This window comes from Nesoenas mayeri (genome assembly GCF_963082525.1).
Source record: "Nesoenas mayeri genome assembly, chromosome: 8".
Classification (NCBI taxonomy): Eukaryota; Metazoa; Chordata; class Aves; order Columbiformes; family Columbidae; genus Nesoenas; species Nesoenas mayeri.
Genome location: NC_137554.1, coordinates 7,001,305 through 7,016,408, shown reverse-complemented (window position 1 = coordinate 7,016,408; position 15,104 = coordinate 7,001,305). Strand labels below are relative to the sequence as shown.

At 38.0% G+C, this 15,104-nt stretch overlaps 1 protein-coding gene across 1 annotated transcript in view; it reads left to right on the top strand.

The window, feature by feature from the left end:
- Window positions 1-5,435: 5,435 nt before the first annotated feature.
- LOC308043093 (vitellogenin-1-like) overlaps window positions 5,436-15,104 on the top strand; it is a gene marked incomplete at both ends in the record, with an annotated part of 41,750 nt that continues 32,081 nt past the window's right edge. The window contains 7 exons of the mRNA XM_080348973.1: window positions 5,436-5,475; window positions 5,789-5,809; window positions 6,035-6,186; window positions 8,815-9,066; window positions 11,214-11,375; window positions 12,064-12,215; window positions 14,904-15,054. Of these exons, the coding sequence (XP_080205099.1) occupies window positions 5,436-5,475; window positions 5,789-5,809; window positions 6,035-6,186; window positions 8,815-9,066; window positions 11,214-11,375; window positions 12,064-12,215; window positions 14,904-15,054 (930 nt within the window). The remainder of the gene's footprint in view (window positions 5,476-5,788; window positions 5,810-6,034; window positions 6,187-8,814; window positions 9,067-11,213; window positions 11,376-12,063; window positions 12,216-14,903; window positions 15,055-15,104) is intronic.

Below are 15,104 nucleotides of genomic sequence, written 5' to 3'. Positions count from 1 at the left end.
ATCCATCATGTACTTGCAGTGGTTCTGTACTATAAGGGAATAAGTCACTAAGATGAAGGTCTATGGTGTAGTAAAATGATCATTGTTGTGACTGATAATATTGGCTTCTGAGGAAAAAAGTCAGTGCTTCCCCGTCATTCATAAAGAATCTTGCACATTTTGGGTGGAACCACAAAATAAGTAACAATTTTGAGAATTTGTTATATATTTGTATGAGTCCACACTTAAAAATGTATATAATAAGTCCAATTCTTTTATTTGGAGTGTCTGAAGTTTTGCAGCCCTAATACACTTGGTCTGATGTAAAGAAAACAAACAAACAAACCCACACACCAAAAAGCCCCAAACAAACAACTTGATAATTTTCTTCTTGATAACGTTCCTCCAAGAATAGATAAGTATCTTTGTGCAGGATTACAGATGATCATGGATCTTTTTCTGAAATGGAAACTTTTTAGTGTTCTCACAGTGCCTCCTGCAAAAGGACTGTTGATGCCAAGTCTGGTGTGCTCCTTCTTCCTACAGTCTATCCTAATGCACATGGGATGGCCTGGAATCATCTTCCCTTCCTGCAGCATTACCCACACTTCATGCAGTCAGACTACATCGGAATACACATTATAAATTCATGGAATCAGAGAATCATTTTGCTTGGAAAAGACTCTTAAGATCACTGAGTCCAAGCATAACCTAACTCTGGCATTAAACCGTGCCCCTAAGAGCCTCATCTATAGGTCTTTTAAACACTTCCAGGGATGGTGACTCCACCGCTTCCCTGGGCCGCCTGTTCCAGTGCTTCACAACCCTTTCCCTGAAGAATTTTTTCCTAATATCCAGTCTGAACCTTCCCTGGGGCAACTCGAGGCCATTTCTTCTCGTCTTAAAAGTACACAAGTACTTTTTCCCTCTGGATAAGTTACTAGCAGTGATAGTTCTAACCAAGCATGCAATTAGGAGGAGTAGCTCAGCCTGTAGGAGAACATTTAATGCAGCACACAGAGCTCTCAGGTGTCCTATATGTGCAGTCACGATTTCATCTCTGAAGGGACTGAGGTGGAGACATGACCAGGCTAAATTTCAGGGCTACCTGATTTCCCGTTTGTACCAACGCCACAGCAGCTAATCACTCTGTGACCATGAAGTCTAAGTTAGGGTTATGATGAACTTGGAGAAGTTATCTTCTAGTGCAATAGAATTACATAGTAAACACCAGTCCTCAGATATGACGTGACTCAAATCTCAGATGGCAAGCTGTCTAACATTTAACCCTGCTAAATGACTTGGGAAATAATATATACTGAAAGGGAGTTAAAATCCTGAAGCTACTTAATCAGTATGCTGGCTGGTGAGCCAATGATGATAGTCATGACGGTGGACTGTTAGGCTTCAGAATATGTATTCTGTGTTTGAAGGAAAATAAAACCCTTTGAACATCTCAGTAAAGCTAAGATGTATCAGAACAATCTACTTTCAGATTGAGAATGTCAGAGATGGATTACACACACTTCCTCTCTTTCTCTTAAATTCATTCTTTTCTCTGGAAATAATGGGCAAATCCATACCAGGCATTAGGAACAGTCCAACTGACCACCAAAATACACAAAGGTGACTTTGGCTTAAGAGCATACATTAAGGAAAAACAAATTTATTGAAACAAAACTCTACAGCTATACCATAAGTCTAGACCAATGGCATCTTTCAAAACTTGCATACTCCAAAAGTTAGACAACATACAAATAGCATTTCTACATATTTCATTTTGCAAACCTGGAATTCAATTCCCACGATTATCACTACATTGGTGGTGTGCCAGCATCAAACTGGAATAACAGCAGGGAATTGGGCCTGTTATTTTCTTTCTAGTAAACGGAATGGAAGTCCAAAAAAACAAAAAACACCTTTTAAAAGCAAACTAATGTAACAAAATCCCTTTGTGAATGTACAAGAATGAGCATATGGCAATTTAGCCCAACCCAGAACACATTCTTATTCATTAGACAATGTCCAGAGTCTCTGGAGAGAATATCAAACATTATCTTGGAGGCTATGCTACAATAGCAAATGCTGAGTATTTTGAGGGAAAAAAAAAAATCAAGGAGTGAATGTTAAATATGAAATAGGTGTGATTTTTTTTCATATATATATATATAATTAATTAAGTAAGATTTCTTCGTCTTTATAAATGAGGAAAACTGAAGGCTAAAAATCACTTAGCTTAGCCAACTGATCATATCTATTTTAACCTGCTATGGTTGCTTGGGAGCTGTTTTGCTAATCCCTTCTTTGTCGTTAGGCTATATATTAGCAGGATGGAAATTGCATCACTGCACCATAATTCAACAATATGAATATAGAACAAGGAGAGTGCAGAGCTATAGGCAGCAGTACAACAGCAGATAATAAGACTCTGTTACTCAAGCAGAATGTGTTATGTAAAGACAATTGCAGTGTAGAAGCAATAGCTCTAATCAGGTTAATTAGGCTGTATTCATGTTTCATTTATGGTGCAAGTGCCCTGTAAATTCAAAGCAGTCTATCTCATCTTACTGCACTCCTTGTACAGCCGTCATGCTCTCTGTAACACTCAACATCATCTATTTTCTCCCTTAAAATAAAAAAATCCCATGATATTTCTCATCTCTTTTTAAGAATTCCTTTTCTTCATTGTCTATGGCTTAAAAAAAAAAAAAGAAAAAAGAAAAAAGAAAGAATATACTGGTGGTGTATAAAGCTCAAGCAAAGCACATATTAAAGTTCCTTCCTCTGCAAACAAATGAGGCACTTTTGTTGCTTGTGGAGGGCCTGTTTAATTGCACTTTATTTATTTTTCATGTATTTTCTTACTCACTAACACAACATGTTGAATGTTTAAGAAAAATCATATTGGCTTTCAAAAGTGTGGCTCTCAACTTTCCTCCTTTTAACGGTTTCTTTACAGTGATAGATTGCCTGTTTGTTCCCTCAGAGCTAGCTGGAAGGACGTCTGCTTTGGAGAAAGGATTAGAGCCCAGGGCTGTGACCCTCAAACTCTAGCTGTGTCTTCTCTCCACTTACTGAATTTATTAGGTTGTCCCTTCAAAGTAATAATGGGCACAACAATTCTGAGATCACTTTCTCCTCACTCCCAAGAAAATAAGCCTGGGTAGAGAGGAGTTATTAAAAAAAGAGAGAACATGCCACAGATGAAGAGAACATGGCAGCCCGCGCAATTTATCATGTGGTTATTTTAGCTGGCTATCTAGCAATCACCTGTCTACATGCTGATTGTGAGCTTAGAATCAGTGTTCCCCTTTAAAAAAAGAAATCCAGTATTTTCACTACCAAGCTAGCACAAATCTATTCATGTTACACTTTAATTATAAAGCCTGTTATGAAACTTGAAAAATGTTACAGCTCCAATTTCATATGTAGGTGTCCCTTAGACATTATTTTAGCATACGCTTAATAACAATGCTTAAATTCATAGTCTAGCTTATGTAGTTCTGTAAATTAGATATAAACATTCTTGTATGTTCTGTCCTGTGGAAATGTGGCTAGTTGAGCATGACAGCACAATATTGCTGCAGAGGTCAAGCTACAGCACTGACGAGCGACGCTATAACAGCTGGGTGACCCAAGTAGGAGAGTTTGGCATGGTATTGCTTACAGTGCTACACTGCTGCTGTGTGTTTACTTCCATTCTGGCTGCAAAAAATGTGACTGTTGGTAAAGCATTTCTAACTACATTTGACAGTGCTTATATACCAGATGAGGGATGGCATTGAATTTCACAGGGCCCTCAAGCATGGTGCGTCTTGTCATATCTCACACCAATTAATACCCTAGAAAAAAACAGCACTTAATTTTTCACCATCTGAACACACAGTGAACCAACACCCTAGTTATGAATCCCTTGTAATGGTTCACCTGTCTATCAATATTTTAAAATATTTTACTAGACACGCACTTCATTTCAAGGAAGACCTGACTGCTCAGCCAATTGTGGATTTTTCCCTTTATGAAAGAAAGCTGCAACATTAAAATTGTCAAGATTTCTGGAGGAATTGGTAGTGAAGGTGCCCAAACATCCCTCATTTGACTTTTGCTTCTCCCCTGCTTGTCCATCCAGCACAGCTGCAAGGAACTGGGTCAGAGCAGAGGGACCACTCAGCTGCATCCCCACCTCCAGCTCAGGTGTACTGGCACCACAATAATAAACTTCACTATTCCTCAGTCAGGTGGCATCACTCCAAATAAATGAAGTAATGGTGTAAAGGGACCTTCAGTAAATATATTCTCAGGCCCAATGGCAGAGGCTTCAGGACCTGAACTCAGGTTTCACCCTTCTTCTCCCTGATGAATAGCAACAGCCAAGAAAACCTTGTTCTCCTCCTGATGGACAAAGTCTAGCTGCCTGCCTATGTGCATTATTCGCAAGTATGTTGTACCTTTCATAGCCCTAAGGAAATACTAGATATACATTCCTGAGCTTTCCTTCCTGCCCCTTCAGTAATCCTTGTACCCAGGTGTTTTTTTCATGATATTTAATTTACCATTTGACCGAAAGACAAGCTTAAATTCAAAGTAAATGTTAAACGCTTGCAAACAAAGTATACGTAACTGAGGTTATGGAGCAAACTCACTCTTGCCTTAGTTTTGCTGAGGATTGTTCTAAATGTTATTACTACAAGTGGGAATCTCTGAATCTATTTTCCCAAGAGTAGCAGCAGCCAAAGCTCCATGAGAACCCATGGTGAAGGACTCAATGTTCCCAGGTCACATATTAATTTCCCTCCTGTTTTCATAGTAGAAACATTGACCATTAGTCCAAAGCTAACGTGAAGGTCAGACTGCCAAGCTTTGTCTTTGCAGATGCGAGTAACAAGATATGCTTGGAAAGACAACCATGGTAGATACCATGGAAAGACAGTTTATCATGGCGTGTCTATGAACTCTAAGGTATCTCAGTCCTAATTGTGTGAAATTAGTCACAAATTCTTCTCTAAAAGTAGAGTTTCAATGTGACAGAGCAAGGTATGTCTCCAAAGCTGTGACCGTTAGCAAGAGCAAATTATCAGGAGACTGAATACATGATTGGAGAAAAGATTAATTATTTCAGTTATGATTGAGGAACTATTTTAATTTCATTTTAAATTTTAATTATTCTTTTAATATATAACTACAATGTAAAAAAAAAAAAAATAATAAACAGCAGAAAACCAGCAAACAAGATATTTTGAAAATGAAATCTCTATTTCACATAGGAAGTCAGTTGAAATCATGAGGTCATTTGAAGTTGTCAACATTCATGACCTCAGAAATGTTTATTTTTCGATTGATCAATACGCATTCTAAAATATGTCTATTTGTCAAACTGACATTCCAAAAGAAACATGTGATAGCACAGTCCTTTATAAAAGAGAACCTGGCATGTTCACCTTTACTTTATCCCCATCATGAGGGGCTTGATATTAGCCCTGGTTTTAACCTTGGTGGGTAAGTAACTTATCTGCTTTGAAGAATTTAAAATAACAGAATCAGGAAAAGGTTTCAGAATCTAAATATAGTTCACTTACAAACATGAGCTTCAATATTTTATAGAAAAAATTATTTAATGACAAATTTTTTGTTGTTTAGCGGAAAAGGGCTTTTGGCTATGTACTGAACTAGAAGTAAAGTTAATTAGAAAGAGTTATGCCATATGTACGAGATGAGATATAGCTTTTCATACTAAAATACATTAACATTTGGTTGCTTTTTTTTTTTTTGCTTTGTCATTTCATTACTCTTTTTTTTCCTTCTCTTTCAGGGAGCCAGCATCTTAATTACCGTAAGTAATTTTCCTATCAGCTAATATAATTATAATGAGTGAAATTCAAAATAGAATCTGAAAAGTATATCAATGTTTAATATAATTTTACAACAGCTAATTTTGTTCAGGTGCAATACAAAAATTAACAAATTCATCTTTTTTTGTTCCACACATTCTAATACAGGTACTTTAATATGTTCTGTACAGTCTGTACAATGTTTTATGGGAACCATTTCTTTGCAGAACCTGATTTCAGTGAAAACAAGGTTTATACATTTAATTATGAAAGCACGCTTCTCAGTGGACTTCCAGAGAAAGGACTTGCAAGAGCTGGAATAAGAATAAAAAGTAAAGTGGAAATTAGTGGTATTGGGCCAAAACTTTGTCTTATTAGGGTAAGAAAATGTATTCAGTTTGAAAGGTAAAATTCTCTTCATACTTAACTTCTTTTTTAAGCTTTTGGGAATAATTAAGTTTCATCATGTGTTGTGCTTACTCAGGGAGAATGTAACTAACACTATTATTTTTTATGCAGCACCCTAAATTCTATTTGCACTTTGCCAGGTAATTCTCAGCTCAAGCCAGCCTTGGGCTTGAAGGATTTCTTCTGCTTTGTGGTCAGGGAGACAATGGAATGTAATTTGAAATGCACAATAATTTATTTCTGGATCAATCCAATTGTTCCAAACTGTACAACCTAGGATTATTTAATCAACTGATTTCGTAACCAGCAAATGAAATGCAATAAAACATGTAACAGTAGCTGGCTGTGATTCAATATTTAGCATAATTAATGTCATCTGGTGGCTTCTTTTTCTGCAGAGTCCCAAATGACATTCTTTGTCATCCTCAATTGTATATTTTTACTGCATGCTGAGTAATTACTAAGAGTTCTGATTATGTGGAAAACACTTTCGGCTTTAACAGAAGCTTATACATGCTTCTAATGAATGTGTTGAAACGCACCCCTCAATTGCTTTACACAAACTCCACTTAGTCTTCTGTATATATGGAAGAAAAATGATCTTTTTAAAAGCTTTTATTTCACAAATTGAAAACTGCAGATTAAAAAGACTGGTGACTGTCTGATAAACGCTTGTAAATGCTGTAGCCTCCCAGCCCGAATGAGCCTTCTGTTCCTAGGTATTTTTCTAAGTTCAAATTATAATAGATCCAGACAGGAAATACTGCTTTTCCATGACCTTTGCAAATGGCTGGACTTTTTTTTGCAAAAAACAAGGAAATAAGACCCACACGTCTGCAATGGTGAGTAGAAGGCTTCCCTGGCAGAGAGGAGGCAGAAACAGTCTTGTCTTCGCCCCACAACCTACCCCATTCCTGCTCAAACAGCTCTCGGTGTGCCAGGGTGAGGCTTCCTCTAAAACTGACCACTGTTCCCTAAAACCTTCCAACCCCGTTTCACCTGCTCTCGTGCACTTGAGGAAAAGTTTCATTCTCAAAATTAAGTACAGAAAGAATTTCAGGCAAGAAAAATGAGAGAAAATAATAATAAAAAAATCATAATATTTGGGGGCAAGTTCTAAGCAAAAGGTAACGATACATTTATTCCCTTCTGCTCTGGGTAAAGCTTATTTTGCTGCTGTTATATTTAAATTAGGCAGTTCGGAGGGATTGTTCAGGGAATTAATCTTTCATCTGTAGCCTACTAGTTCGCATTCAGCCCAAGCAAATAGCTGTGTTCCCTGGGCGGCTTCCAGCTGACAATTTTTTCCTCGCAAACCCACAAGTAAGAATTGCCAGCTGTGTTCAAAACCCAGCACACAGCCAAAGTCCTGCCTGGGCCCTGAGGGCTGGGGAAAACTACCTCATCCTGACCCTGCAGAGCAGTCCCAAACCTGCCCATATGCGATATGCCAGAAGCATGTCCAAGAGGCAGCATGAGGGATTTGCTCTCTTAACAGCCTCCTCTGTAAGCTTCAGTTACTGGGGTTGGCAGTGATCTCCATCAACACAAATAAATATGAAAGTGCAGTCTCCAGCGATTTGCTGTATGAGGTTTTAGTTTGTGTGGCTTTCTGAGACATTAATCCGCATCTTGCATCACATCGCCAGCCTGAGGTGTCAGAGAAAAGTCTCTTTAAATTGTCAAAACATATAGAAGGGGAAGGTCCTCTGAGAAACTAAGCTAAACATGCCCCATTCCCATGGGGTAGAAACCATTCGAGTTATGCAGAGTTTAGCACAACTTTCTACTTGCTTGGATGTGGCCCAGGTTGATGCTGGAGTGCGAAGAGCAGAGTGGGGCTGGGGGCAGTGCCCAAGCCTTCAGCTCCGCAGCAAAACGTGGCGGGAAGGACAATATTTCTAATCCGCTCTCCACTGCTCTAACTAATTATGACTCTCTGGCTGGCCCAGCAGCCACGTTGTTATTAGTTTCTGACTGCTGTCTGTGCTCTGCGGCCCCAGCGAGGGAGACGACAGAGTTCACAACAGGAGTTAATGATGCTTTATGCAACATTAACTTTCTCTTGCAATTTCCTGCAGATCTTCCATACTACGTTTGTGTAGCAACCTGCTCCATGCGGCTCTTCTCTGGCTCATTTCTCCATACAAGTCAACCTTTGGCAATATGGATTATTTACAAAACAGAACAAAGGGCAGTGACTGTGGAAATATCAGCATCATTTGCATTACTCTCTTTCCTTTTCTATATGGAAATATGTTTATCAATACTAGCTATGTTAAATGACAACTTTAAAGTTTTCCCTTTGTAAAGGCTTTTCGTTATTTAAACATGTGTTTTTGATGTGAGTAAAGCTCTAGATCAAACTCATTTTCACCAGGGACCACATCAGCCTCATGGTAGCCTTCAAAGGGCTTGATGTAATTTTAGGACTGTATAAATGCAGGGGTAGTTACATTTGGCCCTTTGAAGGCAACTATGAGGCTGATGTGGCCTGTGGTGAAAATGAGTTTGACACCCCTGCTGTAGATGCTTAGATGCATTGAAAAAAAGTTACCTGAAAAAATAAAAGAGGAATTATAATCCTTCTTTGTTCTAGATTCACTCTATCGAAGCAGCGGAGTATAATGGTGTCTGGCCTACAAGCCCATTCTCTCGATCACTCAAACTGACTCAGGTATTAACTGGGCAACTGAGTAATCCCATCAAGTTTGAGTACAGCAATGGCCATGTTGGAAACCTTATGACTCCTGACTCTGTCTCGGATGACAGTCTGAACATCTACAGAGGGATTCTGAATGTGCTGGAGCTAAGTATAAAGAAGATGCAGCATTCATACAGCTTACAGGAGGTGAGCTTTTTGTTTTGGCCATCGTGGTCACTTTGTAAATAAATAAGCCTTGTCTTCGGATTCATCTACTGCATTTTCTGAATTCGTTCTTGACATAGACTTCATTAAAAAGGAACACTTAAGCTTGGGAAATCATGATTAAGTTGTTCTCATGGGACAACATTTGATGGAGCTGTAGCTAAACAGGACAATAGAAGAGCAGGTTTTTAATCTGGCTGATCAAAATATTTCAGAAAATGCATTTGCAGGGTTAGACCCTTAGAAAATCTGGATTGTGATTCTAGAGAAAGTAAACTCTTGTGAAAGCTGGAGCCTACATAAAATTTGAATACTCTATTAAAAAAGCTTAAACATACAGCACAAGAGTAAAGGTGAAATAACAGTAATTTGACTTTTTTTTACCAACCATTTATACTTTAATCTCTTTTAACTCCTCTTCTAGGAGAAAAACCATATATATGCCATGACATTACTGTAATAGCTTTGACAGTTGCAGTTGATGCTCTATTGGAATTTCCACTGTTTTTCAGGTTTTAATATCTTAGTCAAGGTAAATCATCTGATATTACTATTCACCACAGAAATTGCAATGTGTTTAGTTTTTGCAAAACCATATTTACATTGATTAGACTGCATTTGATTCAGAGACCAGCAAAAACTTTGAAATTATTATACTTTCATATTATTTTATTGAAAATGCAGACCAGAGTAACTTTAATTTAAAAAATATATATATTTTTTTACGTAAGTAGAGCTGTTTCTGGGAAAGGAATTACAGGATTTAATATTTTCACACTGTTTGTTGCACATAAAAGCCTGGGTGGTGGTGTCGCATATTCTGCAGCTCTATTTTCTCATATCTTGTTTTACATCTTCTTTCTAATTCAGTTAGCAATATGTCCTACTCTCGCTGCTGAGCAATATAAGTGACTTCACCTCCTAGAATAATTTCCTAGATTCCTTTGCCTTTCTCAGACAACAGCTGATTAATGACAATCTCAAGTCACTCTGTAAAGGAATATAAACATGACTAGTCCTCAAATCTGAGCTGCATGGAGGTTTAAAGGACTAACCTGGGAAAGTCTACATCATATGATGCAGGGTGTCGGGTAAGGGTGTCTGACCCGGCCATGGGCTGCACACAGCTGGGAAGTCCAGCTAGGCAGGAGGCTACTTCATCCCACCGAGCCCAGTGGGCTGGACATTCCCATCGAAAGTCTAGATGTGTCCACCACAGCCTGCAGTCTGCGGAGGAGCCCCACACCTGTATTTGCAGAGTATGAGGCTTTCAGAAAGCTTGAGCAATTCCTTTTTCTAGCCATTACCACAGTGTCTTCAGGAACACTGTTAAGCTAAAGATGAAGTGGGTATGTCTTGCCTCCCAACCACCACATGACCATTTTGCTGTTCTGACATAGCCCAGAGCTGCTCTCTGGAGTGGCTATGCTATCAATAACAATAATAAAATCATGAAAATAACCCTTCCTCCTAAAATGCAATCAAATATTTTCCTCTCCAAAAATCTCCTCACTGACTGAGGAGATTTAAGAGCTCTTATAAATATATATGCTTGAAATATTATTGAAGATCTGAGCTAAAACTGCAAACTCAAGAAAACCCACAATCAAAACTCTGCTATCCTGATATTCTTTTTAATTATTGCTATTCACATTGTGACAGATCATCTGATACTGCAAGGCCTGTTCTGTAGGCATTTATAAGCTGTCTATAAAAGCAAATTTTAAGGGCAGAATGTCACCTCCTACCTTAAAATACTTCGCCTGATCAAATTATTTTGGCACTTTTTATTACTATTCCTCAAATCATATTTCATAATCGACAGCTCTAACTGGGAATTGTTACTCACCTTTTCTGAGGCTCCAAATATTATCTCAGTGAAACTCTTGAGAATTTTAGTTCTCTCAGTGAAACACTGATTTGCCTCACTGAAAACCTCTACATTTAAAAAGTGATGAAAGTAACAGTCATCACATTTATTTATTTTTTTTCTGGAGATTACCATAAATTAAAAATAATTTCTATCAGGAATTTTGAAAATACAGAAAAAAAGAGGAAAGCTTATGTGGGGAACTGGTGAAACTTTGTGTAAGGGTGAACTTCTCTGATCACATTCTCATTTTTGACAGCCTGGGATCGGAGGTATTTGTAACACAACATATGCAATCCAGGAAAACAAGAGAGCAAACTTAGTCTATGTGACCAAATCCAAGGACCTGAACAGCTGTGAAGAGAAAGTTCAAATGGTAACAGGTTCAGCATACACTCAACCATGCCAGACCTGCCAGCAAGTAAGTTGGAGTGATATTATGTATACATATTTTATATTCATATACAAGGAGTCATTTGGCATCCATGTTACCTATTGCTTTGTTACGTTTTAAATGAGAGAAAAGTTGGATCTTCTGTAACTAGTTATCAGTATTCTCCTTCTGCATGAAAATCAGATCCACAGAGCCACAGAGGTCTGTACTGCAGACTGTCATGTGCTGCAGACACACTCCAACTAGCTTAAACTAGCTGGCTTGGAAACTATTCATTATCAACATGACTTAATTTACCTATTCTGTTAAGGAAAAAGATAGTCACAATGTCCAGTTACTGCAATTTGAGGTAGGTACTGCTGCATCTTATTATAATCCTGTCTTTGAAATAAGAAATCGTGTGGCTTATACTGCTGCTCTCCTCAGAAAAATATATCTCCTTCTCGAGGGAATAACCAATTACTTATATTTGGGAAAGGGAAAAACCAGCTAACACTTCTTAGCAGTAAAAGTAGTGGAGCCAGGCAGCATGCATGACCTCTCCTGTGGAAGTGTGCACGCAGAATTCACATAAAGTGCCCATATGGACAATGAACAAAACAGCTTTGGAAAATAAGTGGGTTGAAGTCGGTGATGTAATAGTTTCTAGTCACAAAATTTAGAAGTTCAATGACTTTCTGTTTTCTTTCTTGCTTTGCTTTTCTGTATCATACAGAGAAACAAGAATTCCCAGGCAACTGCTACTTACAATTACAAAATTAAATATGCACGTGATGAAGCTGTAATTACACAAGCTGATGTTGAGGAAATCCACCAGTTTGCACCCTTCCATGAGATAACAGGAGGAAATGCAATCGTAGAAGCAAGGTAGTGTACATATGCCTTTAATTCAGCAACTAACTCAGCATCTCAGTAATCTGGTCAAACTTCATAACTGAAAGAAATCCTTTACTTCCACAGCCTATTGTTTGCCAGTATTTAATTACAGAAAATCCCAAACAGTTCATAAAAACAACCTTCACTGTTAGTTGTAAATCTGAAACATGCACATCACTATCCAAATTTTGTTAGCTCGACTTGGCAGGGTTTGACTATTATATTTCTCAGGGATATTTGATTTATGTTATAAAAGCCAAAACAAATGTAATTCCATCTGAAAAAATGTAAACTAATATATCTGCAGTACAATACTTTGAAAGACAGTTACTCACTGAGAGAGAGTTCCCTGGAAAATAATAATGCAGTAAGAAACCCGGGAGACTAGTTCACAAGAAACCTAGATAGGACTTTGGATTCTGATACACTTCCTAAGTACAGTGGGTTGCTTGCACATCTCTCATCCAAACAGTTTCTTGGTAGGAAATTGGGTTTTATTGCAAAAATATTGGGCTCAAAGCATATAAAATGTATTTGTTTTTCCCCAGAAAATTTTGCATATTTCTTAAACAAGTTTGGGGCAAAATGAGAATATGGTTGTGTAAGAAATGAAATCCCTGCTTATTTTTAGCTCAAGCCCTCAAACCTTCAGTGACTGAAATTTTTTTTATATGCTTCAGAATCACCTATTGAAAAATTTTCAGTTACCTGCTTTAGTGACAGACTCTATAGACAGGGACGCCCTACTGAAGAGAGAGGCTTTCTGCATAAATGCCATTGTACAGAAGATATACCTGAGTCCCACTCCAGCTGCTGTAATCTCGCATTGCTCCATTACCTTCTGCAAGAATCTATTGGTATAATACACAGTTTTGGAAACTGCAACATCAGAAAGTTCATGTCAATAAATCACTGATGAACTTCATTAATATGATGAACATGTTCAGTCTGGATAAGAAGAAAAATAGTAAAGGTGAAAGTGGCTTTACTGTCTCATGCAACCAAGGTGTTGAGAGTGACCACTAGTCTGAAGCCAATGGAATTTTCTGATTTAATCTCTCTTCTTGCAAGCATGAGTAAGCTGTCTTCTTTACTGTTCTTCCTCAGGTATTGTGCTCCCAGTGCCTTTACTTTTCCCCATTTTCTCTTGCATTGCCCAGCAGATGGGGTCAAATATAAGACAGCTGATAAGATCTCAATATGTCACCCAAGCCTTCAGAAGTTATTTCTACAATGCACTTTCTGTGAGAAAAGAGGGGAAAAAAAATTAACATCAAGGATTTAAAATATTTGGAGCTGAGTTTTCAGACCTGTTCAGCATAAGCCTCTTGCAGCACCTTTCAAATCCAAGAGAGGTTTTACTATTGTTTCTCCATTTTAATCCTATCTTTAGTATTCATTTGCTCTTCTCTTCAGAGTATAACATTTTCCCATCTATTCTAGGCAGATATATCTCTTCCCAGAATGATGGAGATGAAGACATAATAGATTCATCATGTTCTGGAAGGGGGAGTTAAATCTGCCCACGTGTACCTGATGTTACACTTTCTGACCCAAATGCCCTTTCAATAATATTGTATAAAATTTCAAGAGCCAAAAAAAATCTCTGCTGATTCTGTAGCGATTTCTATTCAGCTTCCAAGTGACATGTCTGCAAAGCAGTTACATGCTGTTTTCCGCAGCAGTTCTCTGCAATCCATATGGAAGGAGTGGATAGAAATTATACAGAAGATCATCATAGAGATTCCAAAATAAACACATCAATTTTCTACAGGGATTTTGAGATACTGTGCAGTACAACAAGATCGCTTTTGTAATGTTTTTAGTTGTTCAGTACAAATGCCTAACTTTATTATAGTGTCCTAAACAGACCTATTTTAAACATAATTGATGGAACAGGATGCATCTCTATAGCTGAAAATGTAACAAAGATAGAAAATATTTACAAAGAGAGTCTCTCTTTGGAATTATCCTTAATAACAAGGATGAAGGTTTGGTACTCTTTGAAAAGTTTCAAAAAACTTGAGTATTTTTCCAAAGACTAATCCTGAATTTATCTGGCCCTTTTTGTTTGGGAAATACAATTTGAAACTTCATGAGGATCTTTTATATCTGCACTACCCAGGACATTCATCTTGCCAGGCAAAATGGGGAGAGCATTGTAATAGAGCAAGTAAAAAGATTGTAGCATTTCCTATTGTATCTAACAATTTTCAATTCCTTTTGAAGCTTCCAGGAGCCACAGACATGTAAGAGCTTTTATGAACTTCTTAAAAGTTTTAAATTAAGTGATGAATTCTAAAAGAAAGTTTCCCATTGGTTATTTTTCTCTAATCCTTAAATTACTCCCTAAGACACAACACACAGTTCCTGTGATCTTCGGGCAACAGCCTCTCACCTCCCACTTCTTCCCTGAATTCTCAAGCCATGCTATTCCCAAAGGAAAGCAAAGGCTGGCTCTGATCTGAGACTTGCTGTGTAAGCACACGTCTTCTCACAGTACAGTTCTGAGCATCATGTCCAAATGTATCTCTTTGCAAACACCTTTGCCCCTCAATAACAAAAGCCTTCAGAAACAATTGAAGTCACATTTTGATGGAGCGAGGCAGAAACGCTGCCCTCTGTTCAGTTTGTACCCTGCATCTTGTGATGTTATCTTCCTGGATTCCTCCATTCCAGGCAGAAACTTGCTTTGACTGATGTGCAAAAGGACATGGCAGAGGTCCCACCAAAAGAATTCCAGAATCGTGGGTCACTTCAGTATCAGTTTGGCAGTGAATTGCTTCAGCTTCCTGTCCACTTATTCAGAATAAAAAATGTGGAAAGCCAGGTAAACGTCAGCCACTGGACAGACTCTTTGTTGGAGGCTGGAATTCATTG